The 21,549-nt window shown below is 52.3% G+C and overlaps 1 protein-coding gene across 2 annotated transcripts; it reads left to right on the forward strand.

The window, feature by feature from the left end:
- The first annotated feature begins 229 nt into the window (after nt 1–229).
- On the forward strand, nt 230–20,925 carry FAM78A (family with sequence similarity 78 member A). Of its 2 annotated transcripts, none has more exons than XM_044440073.1 (3): nt 230–264; nt 1,910–2,703; nt 18,385–20,925. In XM_044440073.1, the coding sequence occupies exons 2-3, from the start codon at nt 2,366–2,368 to the stop codon at nt 18,911–18,913; spliced, it is 867 nt and encodes a 288-aa protein (XP_044296008.1). In that variant the 5' UTR covers nt 230–264; nt 1,910–2,365; the 3' UTR covers nt 18,914–20,925. The 2 variants fall into 2 exon arrangements, with proteins under 2 accessions (XP_044296008.1, XP_044296007.1); XM_044440072.1 differs by lacking the exon at nt 230–264 and adding an exon at nt 528–682.
- Nucleotides 20,926–21,549: the final 624 nt, after the last annotated feature.

Below are 21,549 nucleotides of genomic sequence, written 5' to 3' on the forward strand. Positions count from 1 at the left end.
CGCCGGGGGAGGGGCCGGCATGGCGGGCCGGGGGCGCCCGCCCCTCCTTGCCCCCCTCCCTGCGCCGCCCGCCTGGCAGGTGGGTGCCGCGGCGGGCGGCCCGGCGGCGATTGTGAGGTGCGCGGTTGGGTCACTGAGGCGGGATTGATGCGCAACGCGGGGCGGCGGCGGCGGCGGCGGGAGCGGCCGGGGCAGCAGTGCGCCGCCGGGGAGCCTCGGAGGGCGCAGAGCGGCGGCGGCGGGGCGCGGGAGCGGGAACTTTCGGTAAACTTTCGCCTGGGGGAGCGGGGCGCGGGCGAGTCGGGCACCCCGCACTGCGCGTCCGCCGCTTCGGAGGCGGCCCCGGTTTGGGCGCCCCGCCCGCGGGTCGCATCCGGCGCGTCCCTGGGAGCATTCGGGCGCCTGGAGCGCAGCGGGCGTCGCTCCGGAGGGCGGTGAGGCGCCTCGCCTCCATAGCGGGGCTCGCGGGAAAGTGCTCCCCCCGCGCCCGGGGTGCAAGCCCGGCTTGCACCGAGCCGCCCCTCGGCCTCGATCGCGGGAAGCACGTGCACCTGCTTCGATGCAGCATTAGAAGTTGGGCGGCGCGACCCGCGCCTTATTTGTATTTATTCATTGCTTTCGCGTTGCCTTCCTGCCCCGCTGGGAAGTTTTGAAACCACGAGAGCGAGGTGATCGAGTTAAGGTACTTGAAGGGTTCGGCAGGCGAGGGGGCGCGCCACTTAGCTGCTTTTTGGGGGTGGGTGGCGTTTTATTGATTTGCTTTTGCTTTCTGCCCCCCCCTTCCCCCATGGGATGCAGGATTCTGGAAGGAAAGAAGGGTGGCTGCTAAAGAGCGCACGAACTGTCAGAGAGAAGCCGCGATGCAGCCCGGAAGTGCACTGAACGGAAAAAGAGGTTTAGTGCAGACCTAAAAATTGATTTTAAAAAGCACGACCTTAATTGGCAGTGCCATCTCCATGCCATGTCAATTTGCTAATTGACAGAGGCAGGCTTCCGGGCTGGAGCCCCACATTTTTCCCTTGGTGCCCCGAACCTCCGCGAGCCGAGCCCCTTCCACCCTTCAGTCCGGGGGCCCTGAGCTTCCTCATTGCCCCTGAGCCCCCAGTGGAGTTGCATTTGGCCCACCCAGACATCCCCTCCAGCTGTCTCCAACCTTGAGTCTTTCTGCAGGAGTTTTTTCGCAGATCAAATACCCTCTTCCCTGTTTTTGCATCCCTTTAAGCAGGGGTGTTCCTACGAGACAGAAAGACACACACGAGGGAGGTGCGAGCATTCATAAAGCCGCATGTGCACAACTGGCCATTTTTCTGTCCTCTGGGCCTGAGTCCCAGATCTTTCTAGTCCTTCGTAGTCCTTGCCTCTAGTCCTGCCTAAACTGAGCGTTTTGGGCTTGGACTGCAGCTAAGAAGTCTCATTTAAAAGTAGCAATGGCTGCAGCTGACTTGATCGTGGCAGTGCTAACCAAGAAAAAGGGTTGTTTCACCTGGTAGATTAAACCTGTTTACTGAGCCGTCACTAGCTTTGGGGGCTGGAACACATCAGGGGATCAACCCCCGAATTGCATGGAACTGCCCTTCAGCCCGTCCGTCTGCCTGCCCCTGTGTGCTTTTTGGCACCATGGTGGGTGCAATGGACTGTATACTTTTCCCCTTCTAATGTCTCCTTGCGTTCTCTTTTTAAATGCAAAGAAAAAGATGCATGGAAAAACTCTGGAATATATTATCGATCAAAGTACTTGATTTTGTAGTGCTTTTGCTTATCAGGTTGCAGAATCATGTTTTCAGGCATCTGGAGAGATGATGGTAAAGGGGGGGGGCGTTGGGAGATGTGTTAAAGCTTAATTCTGTCTCCATTATTGGGATGTGCTTTTTATAATGAGCATCTTTTTTCCTCCTTTGTTCTTACCTAGGGGAAGTTATGAATGACTGGAAACCAGGAAGTGAAAACTTCATGCTGTCATAGGGAAATGGAGCAGATAGACAAAACAGGATGGCTTTCTTTTTCAGTTTAAATAGACCACCCTGCATTCTGCTTTAGGGAAAAAAGTATCCAAAGAAATATATAAAAAGGAATATAAGGCCAGTTTTCCTTCTGAGAGTAAAATCACCGGATCTCGTTTAAAGCAAGGAAGGCTAACGGGAATTATCTTGGAAAGAGCTATCAAGCATACTGTTATTTCCTGGAAGCTCGGTTCTGTCCCTCCTGCTCAGCTTTGCCCAGCTCAAATAATACTTAATAGACTTTTTCACTCTCACTGCACGTAAAGGTGCATATACTTACCAAGTAAGTTTGGGAACCGCTTGTCGTTGAATTTAATTTAATTTAAAACAGCGAGGTGTTTTTTCCGCTATGAATCTTTTATCCTATGGATACCAATGCTGAGTTAATAGATGAGGAAAACTGTTGGCGTCTTTTGGGCGTTGTGCTGGCACTGTGGACCATGGGTTGCATCCAGAGCATTAGCTGCAAATCCAAAGGCTTCCGGGAAAATATTACCGTCCTGGAAGTGAAGGCCTCCATTGACCCCGTGCCTACCAATATTGACGAGTCGTCGAGCGTGGTTCTGAGATACCGGACGCCACACTTCCGGGCTTCTGCACAAGTGCTTCTCCCGCCTCTCCCCAAGAAAGAGACCTGGATTGTGGGCTGGATCCAAGCCTGCAGCCACATGGAGTTCTACAACCACTATGGGGAACACGGAATGTGAGTGATGCTGTTTGCCGGGTGGTTGATGGACTAGCAAAGGGGCTAGACCTCATGGTGTGTTGGGGGAGCATGGATGGGCTGGGAGAATGCCGGGTCTCCTCAGGATGCAGCGTCCTCCTGGAGCCGGACCTCCTCCTCGGCCCGAGTCTGATTTTGAGAAGCTGGTAGGGGCTGCATTCTTGGGGAGAGGCTAGGAATACCAAAAAATGCTAGCATTGTTTAACTAAAAATGCTTTTTGCCAGGCAGTTGGTCTTGGGAGAGGTATTTCAGTCTTCAGTATGCTGGCAGGGAAATGCAGAAAAGGGGGGGACAAACACTCTCTGGGCATTTGGGGAACTCGGGGCGTGTAGCTGAGAGCCTCCAAGGGGCTGGATTGGGCCCCCAGCTGGCAGTTCCACCCCTGTGTTCTGTTGTATCCTTGTCGCCAGAGAAGAGCAAGGGAATGGCTGCCTGTTCACTCCTGTGGGAGACTGTGGGGTTGATGTGAGAAAGGCCAGTGCCATGTTAGCCATAATTAAGAACAAGAAATGCCACTGCCACGTTCATCCTTCCCTTGTAGAAATCTATGTGCATTTGGAATACTGTGTATAATTTGGGTCACTGCACCTGCAAAAGGATCATGTAGAGTATGAACAGCTCAGGAAGGGCGACTAAATTGATCAAAGAGCTTCAGTGACTCCCCTCTGAGGAAAGAACAGCATTTAGTATGCACAAAAGTCTTGTAAGAGATGGGCAAAGTTACACATGGTGTGAAGAAGGCGCATAGGGAGGCGTTTCCCTCTCCTTCCCTCAATGCTGGACCCTAAAGAGGTCACACCATGAAGCCAATAGGGACGAGATTATGGACAGAGGAAAGGAGGGGCTTCTTCGCACAGTATAGGGGTAAACGGTGCATTTCCACAAGGTGGAGCGATGGCCTCCAATTTGGACAGCTTTAGAAGAGGACTGGACCAGTTCATGGAGGAGAAGGCTATATCAAGCTACTAGTCCTCAAGGCTCTATGCTACCTCCAGTAGCAGAAACAGTTCTTCTGTTGAGAGCTTTTGCTAAAGAATGGTATATAATGGCATGCCTGTGTACATATGTGGCTGGGGAACATGGGCAAGAGGGTGCTGTGGCACTCCTGTTGACCTTACAGTTTTCCCTTGGGATCGCTGCTTGGCCACTGCAAACAGAATCTCGAACCCGATGGACCTTTCTCAGTCCCCTATACCACCAGGGTCCTATAAGCCAAGAGAATACTGGCTTCATTTTACTGCCGGGGGAGATAGAGAGATCGTATCTGGACCCAAGACCACCCAGGAACACCCAGTTCTGTTGTGTGATTTGAAACTGGGCAGTGACCCACCCTCATCGACCATCCCGGATCTACAGATCCGAGTTGCAACGATCAAGAACTGGCTTATCAGAGGAAAAGACCGGCGCCTGAAAGAAGGCATAATAATTTGGTTGCACGCAACCGCTGAAGGCTACCAAATGGTTACCCTTAGCAAGAGGATTTTCCTCTGCAACCTCCATGACTTGAGGAGGTCCATAATGAAGAAATGGGCCATGGGCTGGATCCAGATTTACACTGCAATTTACACTGCAAATTAAGTGAGAGCCAGTGTGGTGTAGTGGTTAATTGCATGGGACTGGGACTCAGGTGATCTGGGTTCGAGTCCCCACTCAGCCATGGAGCCCACTGGGTGACCCTGGGCCAGTCACAGACTCTCAGCCCAACCTTCCTCACAGGGTTGTTGTTGTGGGGATAAGATGGAGGAGGAGAATGATGTAAGCTGCCTTGAGCCCTTTGTGGGAAAAGGCAGGATAGACATTGCAAATGCATAATAGGGGGCATGCAATCCCCAATTTGTCCTGCTATGTCCGTGTTGGTCTGCCACAGGGCTTAATGCAGGGATGAGGAACCTCCGGCCCGTGGGCCTCACCTGGCCCACGGAGATTCGGGATGGCGGGGCTCGGTTTTCTCTCGGGGACGACGCCACGTGCACAGCACTGCGGGACAAGGGGTGGCTGAAACTCCCCCACAGGGGTGGCTTCAGGCGCAACGGCTCCAGTGCATGCAAATGGGGGTGTGGTGGAGCATGCCCCCCACAGATATCAGGGAGTGTCGTGTCTGCCCCACCCCAGTGAGTGCGGCTGTGCCTTAGACACGGGTCTCGGCCACGTACAACTAGGATACAGAGGGCAAGCTGCCAGACAGCCCTGTGTCACGAGACCACGGGGGCTCTCAGGAGAACTTTGGTTCAGGTCTTAAACGTTCGAGGAGTTTGCAGTTCCTTTTCTGACACCTGCTAAAAACAGGAAGCAGAAGCAGGGGGCTGCCCTTACTTTGGCGGAAAACAAAGAAGGCGGAGGCTTTGCTGGCAAACCAGCAGAGGGGAAGTGAAGATGGCCCAGGGCAGCAAAAGCCTGCTACTTGCATTGGATGAATTGTGAAGGGAAGTCTGAAAACTATTCTTAGCTATTTTAGCATGATGGTGCTTTATTCTCCTAGTCCTTGCAAGTTTTTTTTTTTTTTTGGCCTCTTTCACTTACAATATTTGGCCTCTCTTAGTAACAACAACGGTAGTAATAATAGACGTTTTCCCTTTTGTAACAAGTGAAATCACAATAAAACCGATGAGATAAAATGAAGACACAGTGCCAACAAAATGACACTTACAGGAGGCAAAAACCGCCTTGCAGGGAACTGGATAACAAAACACAGAAATGCTAAAGTATTTTTTTTTAACTGTGTTTGTTTTTCACTAGCCTGGCCCCTGCAAGGCAGGGCTGCCTGGTTCTTGCACAGCTGCTGCCTTAAACTTCACCCTGAGGTCCCCGTGCGGAAATGGGCAACTCATTTCAGCCGGAGGGCTGAATTCAGTTTTGGAAAGACTCTGAAACGGGGGTCGGGGGCACATTTGGATGGCGAGTGGGGAAAAAGGCAAACGGAGCAGCATGAAAAAACGTGCTCAGCCTATTTTAGCATTCCCCTTTCCCTGCCAGCATTTAAGCCGATGGAGAGGAATGTCCACCTTTTAGAATGTGATGGAAGAAAAGGCCGCAAAACACAGGGAAGCCACAAAACCATTCAGGGTTGGGGAAATTTATATGACGCTTTGGACACTTCAGCCTCTGATGGGCTCTTTGGCCGGGGGAGTCGAAGCCGTTGGAGCACTGCTCCCATCTGCCTTTTCCTGCCCCCCCTCCCCCCCCGCCCAGCCCACACTCAGATCTGGCCCGCTTCTCTGGGCTGCGCTGGACACTGGGTAACTTACTCCTTCTGTAAGTACACGAGAAAGCAAGTGAAGGAAAGGTCCATGCAGGCAGGATCCCACTAACTGGACAGGTTGTCCGTGTTGCCCAAGGTTTGGCCCCCGAGGAAATGCAGAAGGATTTCTTGGGAGGGGGATCAGTGGGACCTTTCCTGATTTTCACTGCATGCAGAAGAGGTTGCCCCCCACCCCCGGCAGTCAAAGGACAGTGATTTGGCACACAGATCCCAGAGGGAGCAGATGGCCGGGTGCGGGGGCCAACCACACGGATGTCGGCCAGATCGCAGTGTGTGTGGTGGGAGGGGGCCAGCAGGAGAGCTGGAAATGCAGCTTCGTGGATGGAAAGCCGCTACCCTGGTCAAGCAGCTAACCCAAAATAACACTGGGAGACTGGGGGAAAGGAGGAGGATTGGAGAACAGGTGGTGGGGATGCCTTACACCTCTCTGGGTGCTGCTGCTGTCCTAGAGTGGCTCTTCAAAGCCACAACAAAGTCACTAGTCCACAAGAAACAAAAGCGAAAGCAGCCTGTTGTCAGAGACCAAGGTGTGGCAACAGGTTAAACTTAGGAACGCCAGAACCTACACACTGTAATCCAGAGTATTAACCAATGTCCAATCCAAATTGCAAGCCAATAGCTGGTAAGCACAAACCAGGAGTCAAGAGCCAGAAATTCTGCACAAGGAGAGGTACCTGTGGAGCAGGAGGCGGTCCGGAGGGCAGGAAACACTTCCACAAGCCAGGAGACCTTCACTGTTGAGGAAGCGCCTGGAGGGAAGAGCGGTTCTTCCGTAGCCTCTCCCGCTGAGCTCCCAGGTGATGCTCGTAAGGGCCCTGATAGCGGCAGCCAGCTGTGGGTCCAATCCTGCAACCACCAGGGCTGCTATTGTGGCCTTCGGCCAGAAGGTGGAACCCTGAAGCTGCCTCAGATCCTGACACCTGCAAACTCACATTCCTCTTTTGGGGGTTGCTTTTACCCCCCACCCCACCTGGCTTTCTTCAGGCATAGAAATCGGGGTGCTGTGCATGCAGTTTCCAGCAGTTCTAGATCCAGAGCTGCTTGATCGGCTTTCGGAAAGGTGGCTTCTGCGTTGGCCTGTAGACCATGTGCCAGGAGGGGAGCTCCAATCGTCCTGAGGGAAAGGGACAGAGAAACGAAGGGGGGCTTTCGGGGTTCATTGTGAACATTCGCCCTGCTGGTTTCATGGAGGCAACAAAGGGCCCAAACAGGGAAGAGTCTTGGGCCTCATCCTGCCCTCTGGGGTGTGCGGGGAGGTCCCCTACCATGGCTTGGGCTGAGAGGGGTGCCACACCGGGGCTAGAACAGCGGGGCAAAAGATCTCTGGCTGAAATTCGGGGTCACTCCTGCTCAATGTAGCTGGTGATTCCGGGCTAAAAGGACCAGGATTGGGCCCTTTCAATGCATCCACGAGCAAGTTAGTCTCTTGTCCCGTTCCTGCTTTCGGCCAAGTGTTGATTTATGCATCGTTCAGATGTCTGTTGTGTTTGTCGTGCTGGATGGGACCTTGGGAGGTGAGCGCTGAAATCCGTGCTCGGCTGTAAAACTCAGAAGCCAGTCACTGCCTCTGAGCCCTGCCCTCCTCGCAGGGTTGTTGTGAGGATAAAATGGAGGGGAGGGGGATTATGACTGCTGAAGATGGGGTTTTCTCTGTGTGCACCTTCAGCCGCGCTCTCGTGAGCCGAGACGGCGGAGGTGCCCATATTGGGTTGATGCTCAAGCTGTGGAAAATGGGGCTGAAGAGTCCTTAGCTCACAGCGTGGTCCATGGGGCAGAGCGTAAGTGGGCGGAGACACGTCGTTTTTGCGTGCCACCCACCAAGCGGGAGACTGGGGAAATGGCTTGGTGTGGCAGCCCTCCTAGGATCGGCCCAAAATGAGGCCTCTGTGAAAAGGGAGGAAGCTGATATTTGATGGGTTTCAAGGTCATCTGTCTGCCCCATAGAAAATGGGGGGGGGTTCCTCATAGCTGGAGGCAAAGGGTGCGACTGCCCCCACATGCTCAAACTGCCCGGGGCTCCCAGATTAGGGAGAGAGGAGGTGGGAAAGGGAGGGCCAGAACTGTGAAAACCGTACGAATCAGTTTGAGAGAGAGCCAAGTATTCAGGCCCAGCTTTGGAAAGTAGCTTTGAAGCATCTCTCACCCTCCTCTTTGCTCTCGGAGCAGCTGGCATATCAGTTGAAACCGCATCAAGAAAAGCCGGCCTTTGGGCTTCCAACCTGAAAGGCATGGCATGAAAGGAAAAAGGGATGGGGAAGGAGGAGGAAAAGGTTGTCGCAGCAATCCATGCAGCAACCCTGTAAGGTGGGTTCGTCTCCTTACCCCACCTGGCAGGTGAATGGCTGAGGCTTAGAAAAACTTTGCCTGAAGCCCTTCTAGTGAGGTGAGGGTGGAAGCAAGCTTTGACGAAATGGGTCGGTTGATGAAACGTAGCACACGTTTCCTTAGTGGCTGTATTTCCTGGCTTTGTTTTGAATCTGGGCTTGTCTGTACTGTCAAAGGCGAAGCAGCCCCAGCGAAAGCACCCAAAACCCACTTCCTGCATGAGGCCAGCCAGCCTTGAAGTTCCCTCTTTGGGCATCTCGGTGTTAGAGACCAGTTCTGCTCCCGCAGGAACCCCGGACATGCTCTTCCCTGAGCCTGGCATGCTTCCGGTGCTGATGGCCGTGGCATTGCCCAGAGCTCGAGCAGCAGATCCTAGAATTTCTAGAAAAGTATTCCTCTCCTTGCAAGTGAAGGTCTCCATGGACCCCCCCCCACCCCTGCCGCCAGCATTAATTAGCAAGTCATCCTGTTCCATTCGAAAATACCAGACCCTGCTCCTCCGGGCTTCTGCTCAGGTGCTGGTATCTCCTCTCCCCAAGAACAAGTTGGGTCGTGGGCCAGTCACAAGTAGGTCTGCAACCACTTCGGAGAGCAGATGATGCTGTTTTACTGGGTGTTTGACTAGCAAAGAGGCTGGACCTCATGAGACATTGGGAAAGCAGGGCTGGGCCGGCAGAGTACCAGGTTTCTTTGGAGTGCAGCTTTCTCCTTGAGCAGAACCTCTTGCAACTCCGGGACTACTTTGGGTCAGCAAAGAGGCCTGTCCTCATGAAGCATCAGGAGTGTAGATGAGCAGGGCCCCATCAGGATGCAACCTCCCCTTCCAGGATCCTTCTCCTCGGAGCCCTTGCATCCCTGTCTTCCCAAACCCTTCTCCCAAGGGAGCATCGGAGGCTGATCAAGCAGTTTCTCCAACTAGCCTTCTGGTCTCGTTTACTCGTGGCTTGCACCAGATCTCAGACAACGTGATCTGTTCCGTCCTCTCCTCTCTGCTAGTCTTCCTTCTTCGCCTTCAGTAGGTCCCCTTGGACCCCGATTTCTCCAGGTGGGGTTCACAAAAGCACCTGTCCGAAACTCCAGCGAGCCGTTGCTGGTGGCCAGCGTTGACATGGCTGGTCTCGCGGGACCAGTGACGACAGTGGGATGAGGCAACTTCTAATCTACCTGTTTAAACAAGCCCTTTATTTGAGCGACATGGATTAGAAGCTTACGTGATCCTTAAAGCACCTGAAGGCACCTGCGATGCAGGAAGAAGGGCCGACGTCCAAAGCCACGATTCTTCAGGCATGGCTGGAAAAACACTTCCGGAAGCCCTGGAGGAGCCCCGGTCGCTGTCAGTGTGGCCAGGACTGGACCAGATGCGCCCAGGGCCGGGTTCAGTAGAAGGCCGGTTCCGATGCATCTGATTTCCCCATGCCCAGGCTAAATTTGAGATGCCGGGGACTAGAGCTGTGATCTTCCGTGTGCAAAGCAAGGGATGGCGCCCTGGCTTCTGCAGAAGAGAAATGCTGAAGTGGGACCTTTGGGGTGCGGGCTAAAGACAGTTGCTGTTAAATCTACCCACCTGCGGTCCAGGTGAGCCCCTCCTGGGTCCCTTTATTTATTGAAGTGTTCAAATGCCGCCTGTCTCCCCCATGGCGTCTCCAGGCAGTCCTTTGTGGTGATGTTTTGCTGTGGTGGACTGGGACCACGAGCTGCCCTCCTGCAGTGGTCACCATCCGCTTTCTCTTCGTGGTCCCCAGTTGCCTGCTCGGGAGGAAGAGGCCCAGGGAACAAGCAGGCCTCGGCCCGGCCCTCTCTGCCTCCCCAGCGGCACCGTTGAGGAAGGAGCAGTTGGCAACGTGGGAGAGAAGCAGGTCGAGGGGGGTCTCGCTAGCGGACACCTGGTGGGCTGCAGGCCCTTGGTGAGAGCCCAGCCATGCCGACTCTTGGCACCGGCCCCGCGATACATCCTCGCAGGGCGAGTTTTGGGGCAGCCAGCCTTTCTGCGGAGGGCTGGCAGCGCAGCTCTCCGGCGGGACTTCTTTCCTCCGGTGCAGGCACCGTTCAGACGCAGACCCCTTTGCAGGCCACGCCGGCTTCAGTTGTACTGAAGCTTTGGCAGGAGGCGGGTGGGCGGGTGGCCGTCGCCTGGCCTGGAGCCAAAGGTTTTGGCTTCCTCTCAAGTTGCCCCCCCCACCTCTTTTCCCTCTTGAGATTTAAAAAGGACAGGCTCGTTAGCTGGTGTCTCTGCAGCTAGGAGGAAGCAGCAGGGTGACGGTGGGGAGTGGTGGAGCGCGAGCCGCTCTGGGCTGGCTTGCAGCCAGCATCGGCACAAAGGATTCTTGCTGGGAGCACGTGCTTTAAAGCTAGCGGTCTCCCCATGGAACGCTGGAAAGGCCGTGCGGGGGCTGAAGAGAAGTGCCTGGGGTCTCGGGCCGGGCTGGGCAGTGCAGCCCACTGCCAGCTCTGCCCCCGGGTCCCACATGGCCTTCAGCAGTGCAGCTTCCTTGCACACCTCTCTTCCGCTCCAGTTCAGACCACAGAGGTGGTGAGGGGCAGGAGACGCTGCGGCCTGCTTGCTGGAAGGGGGGCTTTCCGAAACCTGGATTTGCCCCAGTCCGGAGCCTCCCAACGTGGGGCCTGGTCCTTGCCGGCTCCCCCAGGCTTTGGCCCGAGCGAGCTCCGGCCCCACGTGGGCTGCGCTTCCTGCTGGAGGCAGTTTCTCAGCCACGTCGGGGTCAAAGGCTGCGCAGAAAGGTTTGTGCTTGTGCATCACCGGAGCTGCCGCTTTGAAGAGGAGGGGCCCATTCAGAACTGACTGCTGTCATTTCTCATAGAAATGGGACTCTTTGTCAGATGTGTTGGACTACAACGCCCATCGATCCCAGCCAGCATGGCCAAGGGTCTTGGGCCCTGAGGATTGCCAGGGACAACATCTGTAGGGCAGGATATCGCCAAAGAGAGGATCCGTCCCCAGTAACACCATCCTGCTCGCCACACGTGTTCCAAGGCATCATGGATTTCATGGTCTCGGCAGGATTCAGTGCAGATTTGGGACCCAGTCTGGCCGGATCAGCTGTACTGATAGAAATGGACTTGCCTTCCCTTTCTTCCCACGGCAGGCTGTGCTATTTGATCCTGTGCTATTTGATGCACTGTGCTATTTGATCCTGATGTATTTGTTTAGTTGCAAAGTTGTGCCTGACCCATTGCGATCCCATGGACAACAGTCCTCCAGGCCTTCCTGTCCTCCACCATCCCCTGGAGTCCACCTAAGCTCACACCGACTGCTTCAGTGACTCCATCCAGCCCCCTCATCTTCTGCCGTTCCCTTCTTCTTTTGCTGTCAATCATTCCCAGCATCAGGGGCTTCTCTAGTGAGTCCTTCTCATTAGGTGGCCAAAGTATTGAGTTTCATCTTCAGGATCTGGCCTTCTAAAGAGCAGTCAGGGTTGATCTCCTCTCGGACTGACCCGTTTGATCGCCTTGTGGTCCAAGGGACTCACAGGAGTCTCCTCCAGCACCACAATTCAGAGGCCTCAATTCTTCGGCGCTCGGTCTTCCTTATGGTCCAACTTTCACAGCCATACATTGCAACTGGGAAAACCATAGCCTTGTCTATACGGACTTTTGTTGGCAGGGTGATGTCTCTGCTTTTTAGCATGCTATCTAGATTTGCCATAGCTCTCCTCCCCAGGAGCAAGCGTCTTTTAATTTCTTGGCTGCAGTCCCCATCTACAGTGATCTTGGAGCCCAGGAAAATAAAATCTGTCACTACCTCCATTTCTTCCCCATCTTATTTGCCAGGAAGTGAGAGGACCAGATGCCATGAGCTTAGTTTTCTTAATGTTGAGTTTCAAGCCAACTTTTGCGCTCTCCTCCTTCACCCGCATCAAGAGGCTCTTTAGTTCCTCTTCACTTTCTGCCAATATGAGCCGGATGAAGCCCCACAAGCGATGTGGAGGGTGTTTTGCATGCCTTTTCATATGGAGAGCCCCTTCTGCTCCTGGGAGGCAAGCCCTGGATTCAGCACCTCAGACAGATTCCTTTTCTCAGACAGGATCCTGCATGTTGGAGAAGGATCCTAAGTCGAGTCCCTCCCTGGACTAGCATTTTGAAGGGTACGGATTGTGCCTGCCCAGGTGCTTCCCCCACCTCCGCTTTGGGTGCCTCGATCAGCCAGAAAGGGCACCTTGGGGGGGGGGTGTCCCCACAGCAGGGGAAATGCCGCCCTCTTCGTAGCCTGCTCTGTCTGGCTGAAGGAATGGAGACAAACTGCTCTGGATCTGACCTGCCTCTCAAGCGGGAGGCAGTGGGGGAGCAGTGGAGAACATCAACACCGAGACCAAAATAACGGGCGATTCGTAGCAGGGCCAAAGGGCTGTGAATCTACAATTGCAAGAAGACTCCCCACCACTTGGCGCTTTCTGCCACCTCGCCTTAAGCGCATGACCTTCTTGTCAGAGATTATATTTCTCCGGCAGCACATTAGAAATCCAGGGATTTTGTTTTGAGCGCGCACGCGTGGACTAAAGCGGCAATCCTCTTAAACGAGCAAACTCCCCATTCCTCCCCCCTCCATGCCGGAGAAAGATATATGATTAGAAAGGAATAAGGGACCAGCGATGTATTCAGCACAGATGAATTCCAGTCTGAGTTTTGCTGAGGTTTTGTGTGTGTTTGCTGAAGAGTTTTGGGTAACTCAAAGGCCTGCATGGTTTTCCAACAAGGGATGCCGTGTGACGGAGCCGTAGGGAGAATAAGGCCTGCTCTTTGTGCCATTCTCACACTAGGATTTTTTTTTAAACTCCAAAATGCTCGACCTCACCCGGAATTCCCTCTGCAAGCTTACCTGATGTTTGATCTGATCAAGAAGTAGGCTGCTGCATGGTTTCAAATTAGACAATCCAGGGAAAATGTGAAATGCCCGGAAAGAAAATTAGGAATGAAATTAGTCCAGGATTTAAAAGCTGCACAATGGGATTATGATTATTATGATTATTGTTGGTATGAAATCACTCCAGTGGCCATATTTTTAGCATGCAAAATACATTGGCATAATTGCTTTGTTTAACCACAGCCTTTTCCCCTTGCAGAGACTCGGGGAACAGACTTGGAACAATCCGAATGATTATATTTACTTGACATATAGTATTATAATTCCACGTCCACATCAAAAGGTCTCCTTACATATAATCAGTAAAACAGGGCAGTCTCTGCCCCACAGGCTTACAGTGTAAAAAGATGTGCACAAGGGAAAACTTAACAGGGAGGGAAGAGGCAGGGGCAGGAATGATGTAGTAATTTGAAATCCCCATCTCTGACTTCCTTCTCCGCTTCGCCTTGTCGAGAAGTCTGCAAACGAGTATTTCTCATTGGGTGTAAAAACATCTCTTGCTTGCTCACCTGGAGGCGATCCTTACCACCACAGGGAGCGACCAGCCATCTGGGCAAGTTGCCTGACCTGATCATCTCAGGAACCAGACAGGACACACCCTCACGGGCATCCAGATCCCAAACTGTTTAGGGCTTTATATGGTAGTGCCGGAACCTTAAGCCCAGCCTGGGAGCAAATGGGTATCTTTGTCTATCCATGCCTCAAACCAGATCCAAGTAGCCCAACGCCTCCAGCTGCTTCCCTTCTGCCCCCCGATCCCTGGACCTGGGACCGAGCCAGGATGCTGGATCCTCCCATGAGGCCCAGCCCTGAGCCGGTCCCTGCGCCTCACCTGCTAAGTAGAAGGCGGAGGCCGAGTCCGGAGCAGCAGCTGGCAAAGCGGCTGGCACAAAAATACCATCAGCCTCGAAAAGGGCAGTCCTGCCGCATCCTCCCTCGGAGAGTTGGGGCAGATTTAATTACTGGCGAAGCCGCCCATGAACCACGTGCAAAGCGGAGTGAGGCTGGGGGTTGCACAAGACTCCCTTCCCAGAGGCGCGTGCGCACCCCTGTCCCAGGACCTCTGTGTGGTCATCTGCTTTCGTGCTTCCTCCGCAAGGACCTACAGCCGCCTCCCTTGGTGCAGAGAGAGAGAGAGAGAGAGAGCTGGGGGCGTGGGGTTGGCCCACCAGGCCGCACTCAGTCGCTCTTCTTGCCAGGCTGACTTGGTGGGAAAGTCAGAAAGGACGATGTGACGCCGGCTGCCGTGTCTGAGGCTGTGCAAGTTGGTCGCACCAGCCAGGGAGGCCGCCAGGTGCACAGTTAACGGGGAGGGGGGGTCCTGCATCTGTCTGCCTCTGCTCTGCTGCCATCTGGGCAAGAGTGGTTTGCCTGTGGCCAGTGGCCGGGTGGAGAGGAAAGCGGGCAGCGAGGAGAGGAGGTGCTAGGCGGAGAGTCCGAGAGAGGAAGGGTGGTGAGGAGAGAAGGCAGGGTGGGGAGGAAAAAGGGAGGGACTGGCGGAGAGAGAGGAAGGGGTGGATGGAAACGGGGGGAGAGAGTGGCATGGGGGGGATGGAGTGTGTGTGTGGGGGGGAAGAGAGTCCTGCTCACTTTTGATGCTGACCTTGCCGATCACCCTGGGATTCTTGACAAAAACTGCTGCTGTCTGTTCTCCATCACTTCTCCCCTACACCCTGGTTATCTGTATTCTCTTCAGAGTCCCTATGGCATGTCTTGCACACCTTGAGGACTAGACCCTTTAAGAAGCAATGCAGACTTGGAGTGCTGCGGCACCGATTTTCATCTTGCCCCCTGGACGAGGAATTGCAGAATCCTGGAACGCTCGTCTGCGGGGTTTTTGCATTCATGTTCTGGATGTGGGCACTGAGCAGAGGCACAGTATGCCAAATGTCTCTCCCTTTTGCCGCGCTTCTGTGCTGTAACTAGGAAACGACCAGACTCGGCTGTTTGTACAACAGCGGCGGCGGCAAAGCTGACCACACCTGACTCATCAACGGGATTAAAAATGGATGGCACCAGCTCCCCAACGGGCCCTCTGCTTGGGATGCGGAAGATCAGACATGGCAGAGTTGGGAGCAGACGGCGGCCTGTTTCTCTTCCTCTCTGACTCATCTCCCCTGGAGAGGCTTCCTCGAGTTCACCATCCTCCCAAATCCTCCCGACTTCTTCTCGGTCCCAGGGCAGGCACGTGTACTGTGCCACTGCCATCCGTCGTCCTCCCAGAAAGGAATCGCCCCTAGCTGTTCTCTCGCTAAGAGCCTCTTTTGTCCGCCCTTGCGATGGGATGGGATGGGCCAGGCTGGCTGCTCGCTCCCCGGAAAGACGCCTTTTCTCTGAAGCGGACCCTGTGCTCCCATCCCTGTGCTTGGCCCACTTGGTGGCAAGGCCTGGGAAAAGACCACCCAAGCGGGCTCTTTGTGGAGACTCCCCGCACGTAGAGAGCAGTGCCTCTGCGAGCAAGGCTGGCCTTCCCTGACATGCTGGCTCGCTTGGTGCAGTCAAGGGAATGCAGGTGCTAAGCTCCTTGCCCTTGGAAGCAGCCAGGCAGTGACGCAAAATAAACCTTCTGGGGCCTGCTGGGTCAAGGGGTAGCATGGCTGGGTGTTGGCCGTGGGCCCAGAGCAAGTAGGGGCCTCCGGAAAAGCCCCCCCGCCATTGTTTTTTTCTTCGCCTTTGCAACTTGCTTGCCTACCTGCCTCGCTCTCCAGCTGAGACGGTGGAGATGGTCTCACTCTCCAGGGCCCGGTCGAGCCAAGGGGCCTCGCTTCAGGTCTGAGGATACCTAAAGTGGTGAAGCCACTGAATAATGTCGTTCAGCTTTCAGTTTTCGGTCCGACTATAAGCGATCCAATGGGCCAGATCTCAGCACACTTTCCAATCCTGTGCCCCCTCTTTCAGCAGAACTGTTCCCTGGCCTGCATCCTCTTTGATGGAGTCCAACCACCTTGCTCTTCGGTGACCTGGTTTTCTCGCGCCACTGAGCCTTCCAGGCATTATACCTGTTTCTAATGAGCTTGATTGCCTAATGTAGCCAAAAATACGCAGCCAAAAACATGCCTGGTTTAATATATTCCAGCACCTGCTTGTCTGTGACTCCCGCTGTCCGTGGAATGTGTGGAAGCCTTTGCCAACACCACAGTTCAAATGAGTCGATGGAACCGTAGGATAAAATGATGAACTACTGATGCAGAAGCTAAACCAGCAAAAGAAAGCTTAGATTTGCCTGTGTGGACATATCAGTTCCCCTCATAAGCTTTGTGGGCCCTCCGAAGTGCATCCAGTTATTAATATTATTCTTAATCTTTCTTGCCATGAATTTTGTAAAGTTCCTCTCTTCCATTATTGCAAGGCAAAGATGCACCCAGGCACCAACCCCCACCCTGGGGAACCAGGAGCGGAGAGCAAAGCTACTTTCATAAGGCAGCCAGTTTCTGTGCTCACAGCAAATGCAGCTCTTATCTAAAGAATGTGCTTGGCAAAACAAGCTTCAAGATGATGATCTCTGATCTTCTTCCAAAGAAGCTGAAGATCAGAAAGCTGTCCTGGCATTTGAACGCTGGGAAAGCTTCCTACACTAACTGTAAGAACTTCCTAACCATTCTTCTGGGAAAGCCCATACAATACAGAGGCAATAAAGAGGACGAATCATGGAATAGTAGAGTTAGAAGCGGTCATGAAAGCCATCAGATCCAACCCTCTGGAGCAGGAAATTCAAGAGCCAACTTGTCCCAACTGTCAAGCGAGCAAGTGGAGCCATGGTGAGGAAGAGGAGGAGGAACATGAGCCGCTGCTGACCACGACAGTGAGGAAGGTGACTCACTGACAGGCAGGGAAGACATCTTCCTCTTTGAAACTTGGATGATGAACTATACAGGGGTCAGAATACTCCTGCTTTGGTAGAAGTTGAGCTTGGATTACCAGCCAGGGTGCAGCTTCAAAGGAGCAAAAACCAGACTCAGCTCCTTGTACAAATGTTAGTTACTCTTCCCCAGATGGCTCAGTTGCACTTGCAGACAACCAAAAACAAGCAAATGCACTTTGGAAGAGGCACGTCCTCCTGGGTGGCAGATGGGAAATGCAGGCAGGAAATGCCTATTCTTTAAGGATGGCGTTGGCTGTCCCCAGCTTGCCTTCATGTCTGCATTAAATACATACACGCATAAAATTCAGAGGTTTGTTTTGCTTTCAGCTGTGCAAGATGCGTTCATTTATTTGCCGTATTTCTAATCCCTCTCTTCAGGGCAAGAAGGGCTCACTGAGCGACTTTCAAAGATACCTATCAAGGCGTTCTTTGGGCTTACAGTCGAAAGACATGACACAAGAATAAAGGCCTGGGAGGAAGAGGGGAGGAAAATTCAGGCATCAGTCCCTACTTTCAAGGCAGCTGTAAGCAATGCTGTCTTGTGGGGAAGGACCAAGCTGTGGCTGCAGCTGCTCCTGCTCCGAGAATACGGGGAGCCAGGCTGGTGTTCCCCTCAGCATGTCGTTCTCCATGAAGGCAAGTGGTGGCAGTCCAGGATTTTCTGGCTAGTGTCAATTAATACGATCAGTTAATTAAATTACCTATATTTACATCCTGCCTTTTTCCTGCAGGGAAGCCAAAATAGCTTGTGGAAGGAATCCCCTCTGTTTTATCACCCCAACAACCCTTTCAGATAGATTAGACTGATTCCAAAGTCATCTGGTGAGCTGCATGGTCAAACGGACTCAAATCCTTTTGCATTTTTATCTATTAATTTATTCCATTTATACCCTGCCCCTTTCTTTACAAGGAACCAAAATGGCTTGCATAATCCTCTCATTTTATCCTTGCAACGGTGAGGGCCAGGTGTGGCCCAAAGTTCCCCATGGAGTTTTGTGGCTGAGTGGGGATTTAATTTTATTTACTTATTAAAAGTTTTCTATTCCGTCCCCTACAGAACATCTCGGGACGGATTACAATAAATAAATAAATAGAACAGAACAGCCCTATAGCATCCGACCATTAATATTCTAAAACCCCAGTTGAAATCAAACATTAAAATAATGGGAAAATAAAATTTGAGCCTCGTTCTCCTGTCCCCCAGCCCACGCCGTGAGCATTGCACCACTCCAGCTCAATTCCTGAAATACGGAACTGAGATTTTTGCAGCCTCTCTCACCTGAATAATGTAATCCACAGCGTGATTCCTCCCTTTCCATCTGTCTCTGACGTAGGTCAAGCTGGGAGCTCCCAGACCTGCTTGAAGGGAAGATCCCGGCGATAAGCGACTCCGACGGCGTCAACTACCCCTGGTACGGGAACACCACGGAGACCTGTACCATCGTGGGCCCCACAAAGAAGGAGGTGAAGTTCAGCGTCAGCATGAACGACAACTTCTACCCCAGCGTCACCTGGGCCGTCCCCGTGAGCGACAGCAACGTCGCCAAGCTCACCAGCATCCACCGGGACCAGAGCTTCACCACGTGGCTGGTGGCCACGAACACAGCCACCAGCGAGATGGTGACCCTGCAGACCATCAAGTGGCGGATGAAGCTGGGCATCGATGTGGCCCCCGGCAGACCGTTGGGGCAGCGGGCCAAGCTGAGGGAGCCTTCCGCGCAGGAGCAGCCGCAGGTCCTAAGCAGGAACGAGCCGATACCGCCGAGTGCCCTCGTGAAACCCAATGCCAACGACGCCCAGGTACTCATGTGGAGGCCCAGAGATGGCCCCCCGCTAGTGGTGATACCTCCGAAGCACCGGTAATGCGGTCCCCGTGTCCCCCCCCGTGTCTGAGGAGAGGGGGAGCGGGGAAAGGAGGAAGAAACAGAACCACTTCATAGTTAAGAAAGCATATATTTAAGCGGAAATGTACTTTTTAATTCATGTGACAAAAAAGAAAAAAAAGCAACCATTCTACCTTCTCCCGTCAGAACGGATCTCACTGTGCTTTGAGTTCAAAGGAAGGACGCCCCTCGACATCGAGAGCGGGGTGTGTCACCTGACATCGCTGAATTCCTAAGGAAGCAAACACCCACCTCCACACACAACACACACACACTTTCAGCTGTTTAAAAGTTGTTTTTTCCTTCCTTTGGTTGTTGTTTGAAGTTTAATCTCAATCGCTTAAGCTGAGAGACAGGAAAAAGTGTTCTTTTTTGAGGGGGGGATTAATACGGGAGATTTGATTTTGAGTTGGAAGGGGGAGGGTATCTTTTGGGCAGGTGGGTGGATGTGAAATGCTACAGTTTCCTGGAGTGAAATTTTTTAGTTTGCTTGGATGAGGATGGATGATAATGATGGGTGCTTTGGTTTTTCTTTTCCTCTCGTTTTCTTTTTTTAAGAAAAAGATATTCCAAATTGCAAACCCATGTCACGCGGCCTTATGTAGATTTTGTTTTGCATTGCCAAACTTTTGCCTTAAGCTGCATTTAAAAGAAGAAGATTCTGTTTCGTGCTTGCTCTGTGTGCAATAGGAAATGTCAGATTTTATCACAGTGAACCTCTGGCGGTAGAGTGCTCTCTTTCCCCCTTGTTTTAACTGGGGTAATGGGCAGAAACTCCTGGCAGAGCTCACTGCACCAAAGAGTGAAGGAAGCTGCACCTATTAAATTTCTGCCTGTCTACTGTTGTTAATGCAGTTAATGTAATGTTTCCATACTAGCACTGGTCTCTGGAACTGCCACCCTTTCTGTGTGTGTTGCTTATTACTACTACTACTACTACTATTATTATTATTAGAGAGAGAGAATCTGGTGACATTTTACAGAGATTCCAGACAATTTGGTGCATTCCAGTCTTTCCTTCGTTGTTTGTGGTGATTTAATTTAGCTTAAAGAGATTATAGGGCTTCTTTGCCTTTAATTGAAAACTTCCTGTTTGCAGGTTTGGCATGTTTTATTGCTTCCTGTTGTGTGCATCTGAGGAATGAATGTTGAGTCAGTTCATAATGATCAGTTTCTGTTCCGTTGAGCCAGGAGGTGGAGGAGAGACTTTAATGACTGCTTTCCTCCCATGTTTTATTTTCGTTTTTATAGAGCAAAACAGACAGTATTATTTTTCTATGGAAAAATGGTCAGAAAATAATGGGAGCAAACCAGTTGTTAAAATTAGCAAAATCTCCCTTCCCAGCCATCTTGCTCCTTGACAAGAACAGAAACTGACATTCCAGGACTGTAACAGGAAGCAATAGGATGAACCAAAGCTGGAGGTTGGAAGCTTTTAATTAACATTGGAAGGGACCTTTGAGGAACTGGATTGCCTTCTGAATGAACATTACAGAAGGACCTTGGGCATGTAGAACAGCATGGTTGGGGCACGCTTGTGCTGCACAGAACCCGTTTTAAATCCTGCCTCAAAAAAGCATTGTTGCTGCAGCACAAAGACACCGTGGAAGGGTAGCAACCTCTGCTTGGGGTGCAGGCGAGGAACAGTAGTCGCAAGTCACGAAAAGGAGATCTGGCTTGCATCTCTGTCCAAGGCATAATCCCAGTCAGAGTGGGCTAGATGGGAATGAGCTTTAGGCTTTGCTTCTCTGCGTGAGATTCATCACTGCTGGAGAACAGATAGAGTGGCCGCCCTGCTAGTCATGAGTCATCGCTTCTAGATGGAAAACGGTGTTTGTCTCTCTCTGCCTTGGGTGCTTTGCTTCATTATGAATCCTTGCCTCTGTCATTTCCCCTACCCTATCAGTGTGCATTCATTTTGTGATGGGAATGGGAGAAAGACAAATGAAACGTTTAAATATTGCAAGGGGGGGGGGGAAGGAGTTTAATTTTCTAAATGATGTGGGCAGCAGAATAAGCTCCCCCCTCCTTTTTGGTATTCCAGGGAAACCAAAGTTCATTTTCCCTTTAACCATACGGGGCAGCAAACTTGCAACATGAATCACTCAGGATCGGGGCATTACGGGGTCCCTTCTTCACTGAGGAGGAGAAAAATGGTTTTGCCATAACTCTGAGGGGCAGCCACTTTCTGCAGCTCAGTGCTTGGAATTCTAAAATGCACACTTTGGTTTTTTGGAAATATTAATTCTTTAGTAGCAAAGTGTTTGCATGGCTGCTATCTGGGTTCCTGCTGCTACGTTCAGGTTTGCACTAGACCAGAAGTAATTTGGTGTTGAAGTATTGTGGAAAACCCTAGAGTAGATTATCCACCCTCTTCCCTGTAGGATGGAAGCTGGGTGCAAATCCTTCAGGGGCCTTTCCTGTTTGACCTTTGGGGCAGGAATAAATTTAGGGAGTGTCCTCTTGGAAAGACGAATTTCTTCCGCCTGCCATTACACAATGCCAGGGGACATGGGGCAGTTACAGGAGTAAAGGAGGAGTAATTACTTCCTGGTGAAGCCATTTCTGCAAAACAGGACAACTGTGGAGTTGGTTATTGATGAAATTAGAAATGAA

Source organism: Varanus komodoensis, unplaced genomic scaffold, assembly GCF_004798865.1.
Source record: "Varanus komodoensis strain SLA01 unplaced genomic scaffold, ASM479886v1 scaffold36, whole genome shotgun sequence".
Taxonomy (NCBI): Eukaryota; Metazoa; Chordata; class Lepidosauria; order Squamata; family Varanidae; genus Varanus; species Varanus komodoensis.